This window comes from Carcharhinus amblyrhynchos, chromosome 8, assembly GCF_965287045.1.
Source record: "Carcharhinus amblyrhynchos chromosome 8, sCarAmb.v2.hapA, whole genome shotgun sequence".
NCBI classification, from domain to species: domain Eukaryota; kingdom Metazoa; phylum Chordata; class Chondrichthyes; order Carcharhiniformes; family Carcharhinidae; genus Carcharhinus; species Carcharhinus amblyrhynchos.
This window is the reverse complement of record NC_137331.1, coordinates 12607365-12627364: the sequence shown is the minus strand read 5'-3', so window position 1 is coordinate 12627364 and position 20000 is coordinate 12607365. Positions and strand designations below refer to the sequence as shown.

The following is a 20000-nucleotide window of genomic DNA, read 5'->3' as shown; positions in this document are numbered from 1 at the left end:
ACCAATCCTGTCAATCATTCTTCCTTCAAAAAACTTAAAAGGGTTGTAAACTCGTAAAACTACAAAAAAACCCAAAACTCAGTTTGCACTATTTAAGTAGCAATAAAAGCACATCTAATCAGACAGGTCAGCAACAATGAAAATAAAACAAAGCTTCTTCCAAACTGCAGAGAACATGATTTAAAAAATACATTTCTTAAAGGCACAGTAGCGTCACACCAGCTGATTCCCACTGATTCTAACTTTGCACATGATCCTTGATGCCATGCTTGATCAGATCATGTCTTAATATCATTCTCACCTTACCACCGGAATTTAGTTCTTTATTTTCACTTAACTGATCATTCAGTACTCCTTCTTGTTGAACACTACTTGGAAGAGGCACTGATGGTAACTGGGATGGCAGCACATACTTTGGATAGATGCCTTCGCTGCTGACCAAGCTGACACAGTCCTGAAAGATATATTTGTCCAACTCAACCTGCAGCAGATGGTCAGTGAAGCAACAGAGGAAAAAACCTATTTGAGCACAAGTCTATCGGTCACAGATGCATCCGTCCATACGATTATTAGTAGAGTGACCACCATACAGTCCATTTGAACACCCATCGTTACACTGAGGATGCCCTGTATTGACGTAACTATGGTGGATGGTGTCTGTCCACTCTTGACTCTGTTTTGGACCAAGGCTGTAATGAAGCATAATTCTGACTTGTCCTCACAGAGCCCAAACTGAGCACTGGCAAACAAGTTATTGCTGAGTAACTGCTGCTTGGAAGTACTGACGACAGCAACTTCGATCACATAAATGATCAAGAGTCGACAGACAATAGGCAGGCTGTGGGCTGGGCTTAGTTTGCCAGCCAGCCTGCAGAGGGAGTTATTGCGTATGCACAGAACTCTGTAACTGCACATACGCAAAAGAAACTGTAGAAGGAGCTATTGCGCATATGCAGACCTCTGATGCTTCACGTACACTTTTATGACAGCAGGGGCCTGGCAGACAAAGGGCAGGCTGTCAGGCCCCTGCTGTTGCAGGCAGCCTCATAAACTCTCCCTTCCACCGCAATTGTGAGCCCCGCCACACGGACATCTAGCCCCCACTGCCTGATCTGATTGCGATGCAGAGTGGTAGTGGGCCTCCCTCAGGCCCTGGTTCCCCCATAGGCCCCATCCCTTCAAGCCCGCCATGTTCAGGCCCCACCCCCATAGGCCTGGCTCCATAGGCCCCGTCCCCATAGGCCCTACCCCAGCACTGCCCGGTGGGCAGTGCCAAGGTGCCAGGCTGGCACTGCCCAAGAGGCACCCTCCTTATCCTCGATCTCCCCAGGGGGCCTCAGAGGCCTTTGGTTTCACTGATGAGGCCAACATGACGGTTCCTCATTCACGTCGGACTGGGCCTCTCCCAGCGAGGCCATGAAGGCAAGCAAGCCCAGACAATTCAGTGCTGGGCTCACTAAACAAATGTAAGTCAATATTTAAATAAATTTGATAAATTATTTAGCCTCTCGCCCATTTGCAGCGAGAAGCTGACCTCACTGGAAATCTGGTTCCCGTAAAATCACAAAAGCCGAGAAATTGGGTGTGATTCCTAATTCTCAGCTTTCACACAATTTTACCAGTCATCATGTGGAGTGTCTGGGTCACTGGGATTCGGGGTGAATACTACGTATTGGGAAGTACCTGCCTGAGTATTACAAACCATTGTAAATAAATCAGTTTTGGCGAGGGACGCCAGCCTCTCAGAAGTTATTGCACCAATGACGTTGAGATTCCGCTCAAAACACTTCTGGATAACTGGTGTTCCCGAACAAGGAATTTGCAAACTGGAGAGGTGAGAGTGTTGTGTGTGTTTTTCATTTATTAATTCATGAAGGTGGCATCGCTGACAGGGCCAGCACTTATTGCTTATCCTGAATTGCCCTGGAGAAAGTGACAGTGAGCCAACTTCTAGAACCACTGCAGCCTGCTGTTGTGGTTTTGACACAGTTGTGTGGCTTGCTAGTCCATTTCAGGAGACACTGAAGAGTTCAGCACAACACTGCAAGAGCCTGGAGTCGCAATAGGCTGGACAGGGTAAGGGTAGCAAGTTTCCTTCCCTAAAAGACATTCGCAAACCATTTATTTTTTCAATTACACTCCAGTCATTTCAGTATCACTATTTCTGATGCCAGCCTTTCATTTGACATTATCTCAACTAATTAAGTTCTTCATTTGCCCTGGTGGGATTTTATCTCAGATTTTCAGATTATTTAGTCCAGCCTCTGCATAGAACATAGAACATAGAACATAGAACATTACAGCGCGGAACAGGCCCTTCGGCCCACAATGTTGCGCCGACCAGTCTTATTTTTTAAAAAAAAACATTGACCCACTAATCTAAACCAATCCCTTTTCGTCCATAAACCTATCCACCAATCTCTTAAACGCCCCCAAACTAGGCGCATTTACAATTTACAAATTACAATTTACCAAAACAGATCCCTGAGGCACACCACTCGTAACCGAACTCCATGATGAATAATTACCATCAACCACCACCCTCTGTCTCCTATCTGCTAACCAATTCCTGATCCAAGTACCTAAATTACCACCAATCCCATACATCTGCATTTTCTGCAGAAGCATACCATGGTGAACCTTATCAAACGCCTTACTAAAATCCATATATACCACATCTACTGCCTTACCCCTATCCACCTCTTTGGTCACCTTCTCAAAGAACTCAATAAGGTTAGTAAGGCACGACCTTCCCGCTACAAAACCATGCTGACTATCTCTAATCAATTCATTACTCTCCAAATAACTATAAATCCTATCCCTAATAATTCTTTCTAAAACCTTGCCCACTACAGAAGTAAGACTCACTGGTCTATAATTCCCAGGGAAGTCTCTGCTCCCCTTCTTAAACAATGGGACAACATTCGCTGTCCTCCAATCTTCCGGTACTATACCAGAGACCAACGACGACCTGAAGATCAGAGCCAGTGGCATAACCATTGTCCTACCATACTCTAATGTAAACAGAAAATCCAGGAATGAAGAACTTGCACAGCTTGCCCTCAAGGCCCCAACAGACAAACGCAGCTTACTCTCGGACTTTGATTGCTACACCAATTGCACGGGTAGAGGTTAAGAAGAATCTTAAGCAGGCAATTATGCCAATAGATTAAATCTACAGCAACATCCAATTTATGTATGCCAAAAATACATTCATAGAACATAGAACACGATAGTACAAACAGTTGCGCCGATCATATCCATACCTACCAGGTCATAGAACAATCTATAACTCCCAATTCCATTAAATCCCATGTACTCATCCAGAAGTCTTTTAAAAGACCCCAGCGAGTTCGCCTCTACCACCACCGACGGCAGCCGATTCCACTCACTCACCACCCTCTGAGTGAAAAACTTACCCCTGACATCTCCTCTGTACCTGCTTCCCAGCACCTTAAACCTGTGTCCTCTCATAGTGACCATTTCAGCCCTGGGAAATAGCCTCTGAGAATCCACCCTATCGATTGCTCTCAACGTTTTATAAACCTCTATCAGGTCGCCTCTCAACCTTCGTCTCTCCAGGGAGAAGAGTCCCAGTTCCCTCAACCTATCTTCATAAGGCATGCCTCCCAATCCAGGCAACATCCTTGTAAGTCTCCTCTGCACCCTCTCGATAGCTTCCACATCCTTCCTGTAGTGAGGCGACCAGAACTGCGCTCAGTATTCCAAGTGGAGACTGACAACTTGGGGGCGGCACAGTAGCACAGTGGTTAGCACTGCTGCTTCACAGCTCCAGGGCCCTGGCTTCAATTCCTGGCTCGGGTCACTGTCTGTGTGGAGTTTGCACATTCTCCTCATGTCTGCGTGGGTTTCCTCCGGGTACTCCGGTTTCCTCTCACAGTCCAAAGGTGTGTGGGTTAGGTTGATTGGCCATGCTAAAAAATTGCTCCTCAGTGTCCAGGGATGCAGAGGTTAGAGGGATTAGTGAGTATAATAGGTAGGGATATGGGGGTAGGGCCTGGGTGGGATTGTATTCGGTGTAGACTCGATGGGCCAAAGGGCCTCTTTCTGCACTGTAGGGTTCTATGATTCTATGACAAGGGTCTTATAAAGTTGCAGCATTACCTCCCGATTCATCAGAGGAATGTCTAGATTACATATTTTGCTACAACAACTTCCTCTCTAAGTTTTCTTCCGAACCAGACCATCTAGGATCTTATTTTTAGGAAATGTATAACATGAACCAACTATCAACACTGACTTGCAAGAAAAGTTTTGCAGTCAATCTCCTGCTGCTTCTGCTACTGTGAGCCCTGACTAATACGTAACTCTCCCAGCAGGGAGATGCTGGGACTGGTACCTTGGTAGGGAAGTGTGCCAGCATTAAGGGGATGGAGAGTGCATCGGCATTAATTAAAAGTGAGGAAGTGGGGAATGCCAGCCTGAAGTGGGGAATAAAACAGTGCCAGTTTGAAAAGCGTGTGAAAAAGCATCATTTCACCCTGGGTTGGAGAAGAGCAGAGTGCCAGGTTAATTGTGGGTAGGGACGGGAGGTAGAGAGACAGCATCAGTTGATGAGTTGGGGATTATTGGTGTGAGACAGGAGAGGGGAGAGTTGATAGAGCACAATGGACCTCAATAAACTGCTTCCCAGAGCTGGGGTGAGGGGAAGTGAAATGTTGGAGAACGGCTGTTGAACTGGTTTGTGAAGAATTGGATTGCCTCTTAAAAGAAAACAAATAATATTTTCATTTCTATCCACTGTGATTTTTAAAGGGCGAATGTAACAATTCTGAATTTTTCAGGTAAGAATATCCCCAGACTCCTCAATAAAAGCTTCACTACTTTTGACATTTGTAGGCTTGGGGAAGCAGAAAGCTCACATTTGAAATAATTGGACACAATTTTTAGTTTGCAGCGTACAGTTCTGACACAAATGAACTGATAGTCAACGTGATGGATTCAAATGCATTATTTTTTTTGAGCAACTGATGGGCAGAATAAAATTAATTTAAAATTTTACTTCCTCCTGTCGCAGATTCTTTGTTATTACTGTGAATAAAAAGATTTTAAAATTTATAGACAAATTATTGCCAAGCGACAAAGAGAATGGTTTTTAATACAATAGCCTTGGATGAAGGCAAAATTTTACCAGGAAAGGTGCAATGATCATCTCATTGCAGGCCCCAAAACTATTTTGCTACGAGAGGACACAGGTTTAAGGTGCTGGGGAGCAGGTACAGAGGAGATGTCAGGGGTAAGTTTTTCACTCAGAGGGTGATGAGTGAGTGGAATCGGCTGCTGTCAGTGGTGGTAGAGGCGAACTCGTTGGGGTCTTTTAAGAGACTTCTGGATGAGTACATGGGATTTAATGAGATTGAGGGTTATAGATAGGCCTGGTAGGTAGGGATATGATCAGCGCAACTTGTGGGCCGAAGGGCCTGTTTGTGCTGTAGTGTTCTATGTTTGAAACTGCACTGACTAAAGTCTCAAAAATCAGACATTTCTGCGAATAACTGAGAAAATAAATGTACATTCATCATTTGTATTCCACTTTAGAATGAATTTGGAAAGAGCATTTCCTCTGGTTTGGGAGTCAATGACAAAGGATCCATCAATTTTAAATTGTCATTAAAAATAAGGAGAGCATCAAATGCTTTATCACAGGGAAATGTTTTATCACAGGGAAACATTGAAGCAAAGCCATCTGCATCTTTTAAGGCAAGAGTAGAGGGAGACATAGATACCCCACATTGGAGAAAGTGATACAGTGGGATTACATGTGCACTGTTCTAGCAAAGAGCTGGCATCACCTACAATGAAATGAATGGCTTTCTATGCTGTAAAATTCTATGGTTCTACAAAAACGAAGATCGATGCACAAGGTTCTCAAGGCTACTTTTTTTCTTTCAGTTATATATTTGGCACTTACAAATGGTCCTCACTAATTCAAATCTCCAATTTGGCTCATAGAATCATAGAGCCCGACAGTGCAGAAAGAGGCCCTTTGGCCCATCGAGTCTGCACCGAACACAATCCCACCCAGGCCCTACTCCCATATCCCTACATATTATACCCACGAATCCCTCTAACCTACGCATCCCTGGACACTAAGGGGGCAATTTCTTAGCATGGCCAATCAACCTAACCCGCTCATCTTTGGCCTGTGGGAGGAAATCGGAGCACCCGGAAGAAACCCACGCAGACACAAGGAGAATGTGCAAACTCCACACAGACAGTGACCCGAGCCGGGAATCGAACCCAGGACCCTGGAGCTGTGAAGCAGCAGTGCTAACCACTGTGCTACCGTGCTGCCTGCTCAGTAACTTCTTTGGAGCTATTTTCTATACTACTGGCTGCCGTTCTGATGAATGCAATAAAATGGTCTAATTACAATCTATAAATGAAGTTCTTACTCTGTGTAATGAGGAAACATTTCTATTCCATGAGCTTGGTGTGGCATTGTCTGCCTTGGAATCACCAGGTACGGTGCTTGGTTCCGATGCTCCTCATTAGCCTTTTGGGATTTCACTAGTTTACAAGCTCCATGAGATGGTCAGACTGAAAATCCGATTTCTTGCCTGCACGTTAAGCATGGGGCTGTATGCGTCAACAGATGTACCTGTCGTGGAGGGACTTGTGGAAAGTAACATGAAAAATGCAAATGGAATTTTGTTTGAGGCACTGAATAAAACATGAAGAAGCAATGACAAAATAAAACAAAAAACGGTGAAAGTACTGAGCAAATTAGGTAACGCCTCTGGAGAGTAAAACAGGATTAACTTTCTAGTCAACTGCTTTACATCAGAACAACTCATCACGGAAATGTAGAATTAATGCAATAATATCAAAAAGGAGGATTTCATTGCAAGACGTTAGTGAAAAATCGAGCTGTAGTCACCGCCTGCAGCTGAGGTTAAGGAACAATCAAGTGAAAGTAGTCAAATTATGGTAGTGTTTGTTAGGTAAAGAATAAAATATTCTATTCTCTGGTGAGGGCCCTTTTCTCCTTGCAGGAGGTTGCTATGTCTTCAGCAAGGAACAACACTCAATATGTTTTTGATTCATTAAAGAGGTTGTGATTGAAACTTGTCAATTGTTGCAACCTCAAAGCATGGCAAGGACTATGTTAAATACGACTGTGATGGTGACTGTCAGGGCGACCGTTCATGCATCTGACTCATTCCAAGCTGTTGCTGGAGATATCTCACAGCTTGCAGTGTGCTGTTGCGTGAGAGAGGTCACTGGAGTGCTGGAGATGAAGAGGGACACCTTGCCAGAAACAAGGAAACAGAGCGAGCACGAGAGTTGCAGCAACTGTGCCTCTCTACCATGGTGGAGGCTGTCACTGATTCCACTCTTCTGTGAGCCTCCATAAACTTGGCAATTCTGTATGACCATGGGCAGCACATCATGCAGGTCAATGCCCAGTACCTTGGCAGCAGACAAGGTTCTTCATTAACATATCATGATGAGTCACGAGGCTGGCTATGTCGTCCCCATATAACATGGATCACAATTCCAGTTCTGAACCCATGCACACAGTGCAGAACAATAATGAAACCCATGCAGGCACAAGGAACATTGCCTAACTTATTCTGAAGGAGGCTCAGTTGAGTGAATATCAAGATTTGTGGCATTAAGAACATTAAAAAAAAGGAGCAGGGGTAGCTTATTAAGTCTACGCAGTAATTCAATATGACCAAGGCTGATCACTGCTTCAACTCCGTTTTCCCACCCCGTTTCCTCATATTCCTTGATTCCTTGAGACACTAAAAATCTGTCTAACACAATCTTAAATGATGGTGCATCCACAACACTGGGGTAGAGAATTCCAAGGATTTACAGCCTTTTGACTGAAGAAAGTTTTCCTTGAAGCAGTTCTTAAATCGCCTGCTCCTTATCTTGAAATTGTGCCCTCTTGTTCTAGATTCCACAGGAAGGGGAAAGATTGCTACATGCTGACCATTCTGAGTGAACAAACCCACCGGAGGATTCAATGGCCTCCAAGCTCCCTCCAGCATAGCCATCATGCCTGGTCTCTGTGGAGACCTGTAGAGATTCTCGCTGGGCTCCAACTGCGTCCAAGAGTCCAATAATCCCACAAACTGGGAGAATCCAGCCTCAAATAGACTCAGCATATTTAAATATTCATTTAAATATGGTGATCTAGTGCCCATCCTTAGGGGCAGGAATCAGATTGCCTGGGTGTGGTGGATGGGAAGATATTGACAAGGTTTGGCACAGAACATGTTAAACCACTCACCCCTAACTCCGGCCCCTCTCTGCTCTAATGTGCTCTGCGCTGGGCATGACACGGCCAAATCATGGCTGTTGTCATAGCTGGAGAGCACCGGATTATTTGCTTTTGTCAGTTCCCATCAGTCTATTCCATTTTGGTACAGTGATTAGCACAGCTGCCTCAGTGTGTCAGGGACCTGAGACCCGAGTTTGATTCCTGGCTTGGGTCACTATCTGTGTGGAGTTTGCACATTCTCCGTCTGTGTGGGTTTGCTCCAGGTGCTCTGGATTCCTTCCACAGACTGAAAGACCCGCTGGTTAGGTGCACTGGCCATGCTAAATTCTCCCTCAGTGTACCTGAACAGGCGCCAGGATATGGCGACTCGGGAATTTTCACAGTAACTACTTGCAGTGTTAATGTAAACCCACTTGCGACTAATAAATAAACTTTAACTTTTCTAGATGTCTCACCGAAGGCAGCCAGCACCAACTTTCTGAAAGAGATATCCATTTCACCCCATGCCCATCCCCTATATCCTCTCTCCCTTTTAATGAAAACATTACACAAAAGTTCAAATTCTAGATGATGCATCTAGAAAACTTCTTGTTTTTCATTTCTTTACAAATCAACCTTAATCACTAGTTTCCTATTCCTACGTGAATACCTCCCTCCTTGATCCAAACTTCCACTTGGGTTCGAGTCTGATGAGAGGTTTTCCCAAAGACAAAAACTGATTTTGACTTTCACCTTCAATTGAATTTTACATTTCAAATGTATTTGTCAGACTCGGATCTGAATTACATTCATTCCCACACAACCTAGATTGGAGTAACCATTTGCAACCCAACTTTCCACTTCATCAGACTCATTTGGTTCTCCGAACTCCTTTCTTCTTTGAGAACCTCTGAAACACGATTCATGTGGACAATCTAACCTTTCTATTACCAAACATCTGGGCCAAATATGCGTGAGGACCACATATTTTCATGATGCCTCCTGGTAACCACTTACGATGATGTTCTTTCACCACAACCTTACGTTCACCTTCAGACTTATTTCCCTCTATTCCCATCACGACTCTGTTTCTGCCTGGATTATTTCTCTTCTACTAACTGTACTAAATGGTGCATGCAGTAATGAGAACCTTGTTCTATGCTGTCTTCGAGGAAACAATTTAGCTGGCATTCTGCCGATAGTAATGTAAGTTGTGTTAAGTTAAATAAACAGAAAAATTGCCAGTCTATGACTCAAAGATGACTGACGCTTCTTCCAATTTGTATCCCCTATTTGTTTAACAAGAGCAAGTTTAACAATTTGTACCATGTGCTCTAGTGTTCTACTTGAAGCAGGAAGATATATTTCAGGTTTATGTTCTTTACTCCATTTATTCTTTTGGAATTAAAAAATTCTCCTGAACGGAACTGGGGCATGTTGTTGGATACAATCTCCTCTGCAAACTCATAATCAGCAAACAGATTATGTAAAATTGACGTTTGATGCATTGAAAACCTCTCTACCCATTTTGAATGGCTATTTATCACAATGGAGTTGTTTCATCAAATTCTGCAAAATCTCAATCATGAGACAATGATCACAAACTGTTTATGAATTCTTCTTACTCTAACATTAAAGACAACATTTTGCATTTTATGTGTTTATAATTCCAGTCATTGACACTGAGGATACTGCAATCATTGTCTCTCCTCACCATTACCAATGAGAGGTCACAAAACCTACTCGCAATTTTCAAGCATTGTACCATCTATCAATGTACATTTGCAGAACTGGAATGCCTTGTCACACTCCCTTGTCCAATCCCATGAACACACTTCCTCAAGAATTCATTTGGTGGGTGCAGAAGATTGCCAAATTTGGTATGAACTTACCACAGTAATTCACTAGGCACAAAAAAAAATGAGTTTGTGGTGTATTTCTTACTTCTTGAACTTTACTCATGGTACTCTGTAACCCATCTTTGTCTAGCCGGTGTCCCAAGTACTCTACAGAGTTTTGGAGCACTTCACATTTTTGCGCCTTCACCTGAACTCTATGCTTTTCCAAAGATGGGAGCACTCTATTCAGCCTGTCCTTACGCGTTTGCCTGTTTGGAGTAGAAACAAGTGTGTCATCCAAATAGATCCATTGCTCCTTGAAAAATTACAGGGACGGAAGAATTATTAAATAGTAGCCTATGAAACTGAACAACATCCAAGTTTGTGTTCGTTGACTCATCATTGAGCTCAAGTTCCAGATACGTGTTTGTCAGATAGCTTTGAAAAAAAATCTGGCTTCCTAACAACATTGTGGACAGATATTCCACGTTTGGTAAGTATCAGGTGGATTATATTTCCACACCTGATTTATGGTTACCTTAAAATCCCCACACATTCTTACCTTACCATCTGACTTTGTTACTACTACTATGGAAATAGTCCACATCCTGTAAATGAATAAAGAGCAACTTTATTCTACTTCACAGTCTCGAGTGTTTTCAGTTCTTGCTCTATTTTCTCCTTTAGAGCACAGGGAATGAGGCCTGTACTAGGCTGGCCTTGTATTCCTCTGGAACTGTTTGTTGGTTTTATATCCTTGATTTAGTTTGTTTCACTAAATACAGAAGAGTACTTGATAATCATGTCATCCACTTTGTGAATTTTATTTCCCTGCAAGAAAGCTGATTCCAATCTAACTTCAGCACTGCTAAATAGTTTCTTCTCAATAAGGCTGGTTTTTCACCCTTCATGACGATATTGGTCAATTTTACACATTGCCGCTGGTACATAATTGGAACCAACACACTTTCCATTATGGGAGATTTTCTCTTCCCTATAATTAAGTCATTCTATGTGTGATTTATTCAACTGATGCTGAATCAATGCTATATCGATTCAGGAATCACTTACTGATATACCTGTGTAAACCTCCATGTTAAGATTAATATCAAATAAACTGGTTGGACTCTAACCTGGTGTTGTGAAACCTCTTACTGTGTTTACCCCAGTCCAACGCCGACACCTCTACATCAAGCTCCACGTACACAGCGAAAGATTCTCGGTCGTGGTCGTACTCTCCCGATCACCCAATAAAACCTGCTGATGCAGCTAGGTTCAAAGGTCAGGCCACCCACGCATACAAACGGCATTTTCACTAAGATAGGATTTTAAAAACTGTTTCTCAGTAAAAAATAAAACTCGCACTTCCTCCACAAGTTTGCTGAAAGCTTCTCCAACCAAACTTGTTTGGCTAGAGTATCCAAAATCCTATCCTCATTGCTAGGCAGTAATACTTTTGCTGGACAGAAAAGAGATGTGCATCACATGGAGCTAAAAGCACCCAACTGAGAACAGTTTATTTCGGTATGATTATATATATATATATAGATGTACACATACATACACAAATGACCACAATAGAGTGCTGTGGAAATCTTAAAAACTAACTGTCCCAGAATCCATTTTGGATTGATGTGATTTTGATACATCTCAAAGATGATCTTTAGTAACGAGTCAGAGTCCGTTATAACCCCACCTTTAATCTGCATGATGTGTTGATGTATATTCCCCGCTGGGAACACACATTTGCCCTTAACATTTCCAGATGTTTCCCCTTCGCTAATTTCCTGACAGATATAGAATCACAGAACCCTACAGTGCAGAAAAAGGCCCTTTGGCCCATCGAGTCTACACCGAACACAATCCCACCCAGGCCCTACCCCCATATCCCTACATATTATACCCACTAACCCCTCTAACCTACGCATCCCTGAACACTAAGGGGCAATTTCTTAGCATGGCCAATCAACCTAACCCGCACATCTTTGGACTGTGGGAGGAAACCGGAGTACCCGGAGGAAACCCACACAGACACGAGGAGAATGTGCAAGTTCCACACAGACAGTGACCCGGGCCGGGAATCGAACCCAGGACCCTGGAGCTGTGAAGCAGCAGTGCTAACCACTGTGCTACCGTGCCACCCACTAGGGGAATAATCCTTTGCATGATGAGTGTAGCAAAAATATAAATGGAAAAATATAGAACGTGTTTAAGACTTAGTTACACATAACACACCGAGAAATCTTTTCCCTGACCTTTGGTCAAAGATGTCTGATATTTATACAACACTAGTCAGGCATGCTTATTTGTATTCAGAAATATTTATAGACCTAACCTCCTAAATCACAATCTGGGCCCTGTCAGCAACTATTCAATACTTTAAGGAATTAATAAATTTTCTGCGTAATGATGAAATTGAGGTTGTCATGGGGTTGGTGTGCTGGTGGTGGGGGCGGGAGCGGAGACAAAGAGACAAGTTCCTAATCTCTGGCGGTGTATGCCATTTTTCTTGGGGGAGGGTCTTCCAGACTTGCACCAAGGTTATGGCAGAAGATTTACCCCCAGAAGTTTAGTTAGTAGAACTATTTCTGGTTACAACCCGTCAAGGTTAAGAAGCCTTACCTTCCACCATTCCTCATTAGAATCATCTAGCAGAAAAACTCTGTCTCCAGCCCTGCGATTTTAAGCAAAGAGATAATGTCAGCCTTTAATTGAACATGAACACTTCCTCAAATGATAGAGAAGAAAGAATTCTGGTTTTATATATAGCAAACTATTCCCCACAGCAGCATATCTCAAGGCTAGCACACATCAGTACAATGCAGAGGATGTGTTTTACTATTGGAAGTATATTTCAAATGACATACTTGGCTGCTCAGTGATGTCGAAGTGGAGTACAGGGTTCTCCTGCTCTCCTACTGTCCTTGCTAATATGACCAATTAATGTAAATTATTGGGTAATTTATTCCATTTTTGTTTGTGGAATCTCGTTGTGCACAAACGGGTTGCTAGGTTTGCCTACAAAATACCAGTGACTTTGGGACTACTTTAAGCATCTGATACGATGCTATATAACTTTTTATGTAGAGACAAAATATGAACTGCTTTTCAGAAACTTGACTGATTCTCGTGACTGAGTAACTGCACCGTATAATGTGAATTTGGTCAAACAGAACAGAAAGATCACAGAATCACAGAACACTACAGCGTACAAGAGGATCTTTGGTCCGCTGAGTCCACACCGACACATGAAAGGCCCTGACCTGCCCATCTAATCCCACTTGCCAGCACTTGGCCCACAGCCTTCAGTGTAATGGTGTGCCAAATACTCATCCAGATACTTCTTAAAGGATACGAAAACGAACAACAGCAGACATATCACTTCTAAATCATCTCTTTTCAGTGAAAACATGCCCAATATATAAAAATGTGAAAATAAGTTATTTCTTCAGGTGCAGCCAATGGGTGCTGCTCCTTACACACTGATTTGAAAAGTCATTCCTGAAGACTGGCTATTATCAGCCTCTCAGGTATCCTGAAGCAATTAATGCCTTCTGTGAGCCCATCCTGAACTAAACCAGTGAAGCAAACATTAATGCCGTATATCTGTCTGTTTGTTTAGTATTACTTTCTGCTGAGCAATGGAACTTTCACAGACACTTGTAAAGTTTCCATTATAAATCACACTCGTGAGAACAAGCCAGTTACATCATAGGATTGGATATGATGACAATAGTTCTTAAAATGAAACCTTGCAGCCTCCTCAAAGCACCATCTCTGGAATGCGAGCTGCACTAGCTTGAAATACTGCCAAGGGAAGTTTCGACAGGGAAAAATTAGAGCGCTGATACTTTGGACAGCAAGAAGATGAAATTGTAAAGGATCCAGCCAGCCGCAGTTATACAATGGAAAGAGGAAAGATGAATTTGGAAGAGACAGGCTTCATTTAGATTAAACTGACGAGCTGCAGGAGCTAACAGATATTTCAATGTAGTTCAGCAGATGCAGTCTCACTAAGGTTGAGTAACGGTTATAATGTATTTGTGTTGGACAAGGACACGGGGGTGGTTTTTATGAAACTGTGCTCTCACTTCACACAGCAGAATGTATACTAGGAACTCAAGCTAGTGCACCAACACAGCTGATCTTCAAGTTCTTGATACATCTTCCTGCCACACAAAGCTCTATACAAGGAACTCTGACAGGGTTGGCAATGTTTGCTCCAGCAAGGCTGGCTCCACCACTACTTGGGAGCCTGAATGGGATATTAGGAACAGGGTTAGGCCATTCATCCCCTTAAGACTTTCAATTATATCACAGTTGATTTATACTAATCCATTTATCCACTTTTGCTCATATGAAGACGTGAATACGGAGTAGACCATTAAGTCCCTTGAGCCTGCTCTGCTGTTAGATAAGATTATGGCTGGTCTGACTGTGGCAGACTGAGGGTGTGCACGTTACAGTCAGGATATTACAGGACCTCAGAGAGAATGCTGAGAGGCAGGGGAGCTGAAAATTTAGGTGGGATGGAGGGGGCTGGCATCACCTTCAAGTCATTTCCGGCACAGGGGCAGCAGTGGGAAGGTGGCAGATAGCCCTCCTACTCAGCCGACTATTCAGGTCCCTCAGAGGATAATCCAGGGTGACCTAGGGTCCTCTGCCATCAGAAGTTTGAATAGACCAGCTCACGTTAAGCTGCTCTTTCTTTACACCCTAGCTATGACTGTATCACTACATTCTGCACTCTTTCATTCCCTTCTCTATGAACAGTATGCTTTGTGTATATAGCACACAAGAAACAATATTTTTCATTGTTTGCTAATACAAGTTGGAAAGTCTTGTTGAAGTTGTACAAGACAACGGTAAGGCCACACATGGAATACTGTGTGCAATTCTGGTCACCCTATTATAGAAAGAACATTATTAAACTAGAAAGAGTGCAGAAAAGATTTACTTGGACGCTATCAGGACTTGATGGATTGAATTATAAAGAGAGGTTGGATAGACTAGGACTTTTTTCTCTGGAGCGTAGGAGGCTGAGAGATGATCTTGTAGAGGTCTATAAAATAATGAAGGGCATAGATCAGATAGATAGTCATTATCTTTTCCCATAGGTAGGGGAGTCTAAAACTCGAGGGCATAGGTTTAAGGTGAGAGGGGAGAGATACAAAAGTGTTCAGAGGAACAATTTTTTCACACAGAGAAGTGTCTGAGCAAGATGCCAGAGGTAATAATAGAGGCGGGTACAATTTTGTCTTTTAAAAAGCATTTAGATAGTTACATGGGTAAGATGGGTGTAGAGGGATATGGGCCAAATGCGGTCAATTGGGATTAGCTTAGGGGTTTAAAAAAACAGGGCGGCATTGCCATGTTGGGCCGAAGGGCCTGTTTCCGTGCTGTAAACTTCTATGACTCTATGGGCGGCATGGTAGCACAGTGGTTAGCACTGCTGCTTCACAGCTCCAGGGATCTGGGTTCGACTCCTGGCTTGGGTCACTCACTGTGCAGAGTTTGCACATTCTCCTTGTGTCTGCGAGGGTTTCCTTCAGCTGCTCCGGTTTCGTCCCACAGTCTAAAGATGTGCGAGTTATGTTAGGTTGATTGGCCATGCTAAAATTGCCCCTTACTGTTCGGAGATGCGTAGGTTAAAGGGATTAGCTGGTAAATATGTAGGGATATGGGGGTAAGGCCTGGGTGGGATTGTGGTCAGTGCAAACTCGATGGGCCAAATGGTCTCTTTCTGCACTGTAGCGTTTCTATGACTCTATGTGACAATAATAAATCAAATCAAATTCCTCTTCCCATGGCCTTTGGCATTTTACCAGCTGCAGGTGGGCTTGCCGCTATGCGAGGGAAACTATAACATTTACCCTGGCAGGCGTTTTGGGGAGAGGGGATTGGGGAGGTGGAGGTTGGGGGAGCCACCCGCTCAGGTATCTGTAGCCCCCCAGAGGAGCCCCCTATAGGGAGGGCCCTGCCTGCTGGAACACCACCCCTGTTTTTCTAGCCATCCAAAGCTGCAGGTGGGACTTCTGTCCCTCACTCGGGAGGAAGTCTCACCTTATGTAGAGCTTCCAGCCAATCTGGATAGCTGGTAACTCTCCAATCCCTACAGGTTTTACACTTACACAGTTCTACATTTAATTGATGATCGCCTCTTATCATCTCCTGTAGCATGGAGAGTGTGAAAGAAAGACTGCAGATACTGAAATGTGAAATAAAAAGAGCTGGCAATTACACAACAGACCAATCAGCATCAGAGAGTCTTTCCTAATAGGGGCTCAGTGGCTCTGGGATATTAATCTATCCGATCTTGTCTTATATGCTTAGAGATGTGACAGGGCTGATTTTACAGAGGTGAGCTCTATGAAAGGAAAATTACGGGGCACACGTCAATAGTTTCCTAAAATATACTCCTGGCTCCCTTAAAGGAACTTGCATCTGTAAAATCCAACCCGTCTTTCCTGTATTAATTGATAGTACCTATTGATAAAAACAAATGTGGCTCAAAGCTTTCAGCTTGACTTTTATGTATGGCTGTGTCTATATATGTAGAGCTAAGTCAAATGAATACGTCATCATTACACCATCTGGTTCACCAACACAACACAGACCACACTGTCAGTGCATCCGCTGAGCCTCATGTAGAAAAAGCAAAGTAACATGGCATTGCAATAAATATAGAGAAGATGTAAACACTCTCCTGTTCCTTTGTTCCCCCTCCATTCCTTTTCAAGGTCAAATTAAATTTCACCTCTCATTGTCTGTTGCTTTTGTTTTGGCACACCAGAGCGTCAAAAATGATAGTACAGAAGGGGGCCACTTTGCACATGGTTCCTGTGTCACTGCTTGCTCTTCAGTCCCAGATTTCACTTTAATAACCGTGATGGGCTCGAGTTTTAGCAACTTAAAGAGCAAGGCCAGGAACTGGTACGGGGTCAGTGCATTCTGAACAATTATAATCATTGCACGAGAGACTGCCTTCAGTAGCTGAATAGACAGGCTGCATCTATGCTGGACAGTACGCTGAATAATTTAAAGCAACAGATGAATATGCTGTAAATTCTGTTCTGAAATTCAGACAAAAGGTGACAGGCATGGTTTGATAACCTAAAGTTTTTGATACAGGCGACTGGATCAGATTATACCGGATATAACCCGGTGTTTTAACTATTCTACTCGTGTCTGAAAAATAACAAGAACATTTTGGGGGTAGGACATCTGGAAAGTGACAATGAAATAGCTTGCCAGCGGAATTACTCACTGCATTTCCAGATCGTCATTCACTTGAGGTATGAATCTGTACAGAGCCACGTAATTGAAATGCTGCAAGCGGTCTTTGTTTTCGGGTGTTTTTGGCTAGAAAAGAAAACAGGAGAAATGTAAGCAAGTTAGCAGGAAAAAGGTGACGTAAGCAATCAGACTCTCTCCTGTCTGCTTTAGGTCGCTTCATTTTGCCTCTACTTTCATGTCTTTCCTTGTACAATATCCTACCCACTTTCCCCTGACTTCCAATGCTCACCCTGCCCAAACAATAAAATGTCACTTTAATTCTCCAACCATTGTATAAAATGCTCGCTCGGTTCAGAGGTCTGTCTGCTGAGCTGAGAATCAAGGGTATTATATTCTGGGAAGCAAGTTGGTAAAGAATGTAACTGCCATCAATTTTTATAAAATTTCACGAGTGTTTATTTACACAGTTGACAGGTCACCAGCAAGCACTTCACAACTCAACAAGCGCAATTAAACAAGTGTTTATTGAGAAGTACGGGTGAATCCTCAGTTAATGCCCACCACCAGTTAAATAGAATCTATCAATCATTAGCAACTCCTTTCTCATAAAATAAAAATGAGAGTTTATGGATTGGATCTTGTGGAGACAAATGGGGATCTTGGATGCCGAATGTCGGTGAGAACTGGAGCAGAATAGTTAGAAGATTTTGTGAGTTTGGTTTGGCATATTTAGAGTTCTCTGCATTTTTTGGAGGGTTCTTAGAATTCCTACCGTGCCAAAGGAAGCCATTCAGCCCATCGAGCACTGTCAACAATCCCACCCTGGCCCAATCCCCATAACCCGACATATTTACCCTCCTAATCCCTCTGACACTCAGGGGCAATTTGTCATGGCCAATCAACATAACCGACACTTCTTTGGACTGTGGGAGGAAACCGGAGCACTTGGAGGAAACCCATGCAGATATGGGGAGAATGTGCAAACTCCACACAGACTGTGACCCAAGGCTGGAATTGAAACTGGGTCCCTGTTACTGTAAGGCAGCAGTGCTAACCACTTTGCTTCCTGTCCAGTATCTAGTCTGGAGGTTTCAGGGCATTGCTGATACCTGAGATTTGTGACCCTCTAGCACCCTCCATGCACAGGTCAACCCCATTTGCATCTCTGCTGCTGGGTTCTTGTTTATTCAGCAGGAAAAACCTCTCTTGAGGAGGAGGACAGGAGACAAAGAGAGAGGGGGGCTAGGCGGTCACAGGAATCAGCTCAGAATAGAGGCTCAGGCACAGGGCCAGCAGGAAGGGAAAGAAAGACAGTCCCACAGAAACGTCACTACCAAGGTGTACAGGCAGTGATCAAACTACCTTGACATGACAGAGGTCCTGCGACATAGGAGGTTGTGCCTTTCAAAGGAAGCCATCATGACTATCTGCCAGATATTTGGGTGGCCTCCAATACTGTGGGTGGACACCTAATGCCCGGGTCTCTCTTATGCTTCTGGATCTTTCCAGGGCCCAGTGGGTGATCTTTGCGGACTCTCCCAGGCAGTTGCACACAGCTTTTGTTTTCAAAATTATAGAACCCTACAGTGCAGAAAGAGGCCCTTCGGCCCATCGAGTCTGCACTGAACACAATCCCACCCAGGCCCTACCCCTATATCCCTACATATTATATCCACTAATCCCTCTAACCTACACATCCCTGGACACTAAGGGGCAATTTCTTAGCATGGCCAATCAACCTAACCCACACATCTTTGGACTGTGGGAGGAAACCGGAGGAAACCCACGCAGACATGAGGAGAATGTGCAAACTCCACACACACAGTGACCCGAGCCAGGAATCGAACCCAGGAGCCTGGAGCTGTGAAGCAGCAGTGCTAACCACTGTGCTACCGAGCCGCTCCTGAGCTCTGTCAGGCCGGTGACCTGACGTTCTGTTTAGGCAGGTGAGAACATTCGTTCATTTCAGGGCAGACCAAGTCAGCCAGGTGGAGTGGGCCAGAGGCTTTGCTACAATTGCAGGGGTCTCCCTCATCCAAGGTGCCATTGAGTTACTCATTGTGGCCATCAAGGTGCCAGCTGGGCATCTTCGTGAATAGGAAAGGGTTTCACTCCATGAATGTTCAGATAACTTGTGATCACGGGGCCCAGATACTGTAGGTCTGTGCGAGCGACCCTGGCAGTTCCCACAATGCCTATGTTCAATGCCACTCACAAGTGCCAAGACTGTTCTTGGCTACAGCTTGCCTCGACAGATAGTTGCTGGGTGGCAAGGGTTAGCCTTTGAAAAGGAGGCTAATGATGACTCAGGTACCTGAGGGCAGAGGACAGATACAATCACAGCCATGGATCCACAAGGGTGGTGGTGGAGAGGACCATTGGCCTGCTGAAGATATCGATGCCTGGGTCACTCTGGGGCCAGCCTGCAATGTCCACCAGAGTGAGTATCTTTCATTGTCATAGTCTGCTGTAATCCTCACAACTTCACTCTCTCTCTAGGGGGGACCTCTGGACCTGGAAAATATTGAGATACTGATGCAGCTGCCTCAGATGCAGAGCCCAGGCATCCAGGCAGTGAAGACAGACTCTAAAATTAGCAACCTTCAGGAGGCCTTGATTTAGTGATATTTCAGCTAAGCTGGCACGGCTTGCCTATTGTCTGAGTTTGAGACCACCACCTCTATCCTACA

General features: G+C 43.9%; 1 protein-coding gene across 1 annotated transcript in view; it reads right to left on the bottom strand.

The window, feature by feature from the left end:
- Positions 1–20000, bottom strand: part of stac (SH3 and cysteine rich domain) — a 157637-nt gene that overhangs the window by 16884 nt on the left and 120753 nt on the right. Inside the window, exons 8-9 of the mRNA XM_080193691.1 lie at positions 17342–17436; positions 12697–12748 (exon numbers count right to left, since the gene is read on the bottom strand). Coding sequence (XP_080049817.1) covers positions 12697–12748; positions 17342–17436 — 147 coding nt within the window. The remainder of the gene's footprint in view (positions 1–12696; positions 12749–17341; positions 17437–20000) is intronic.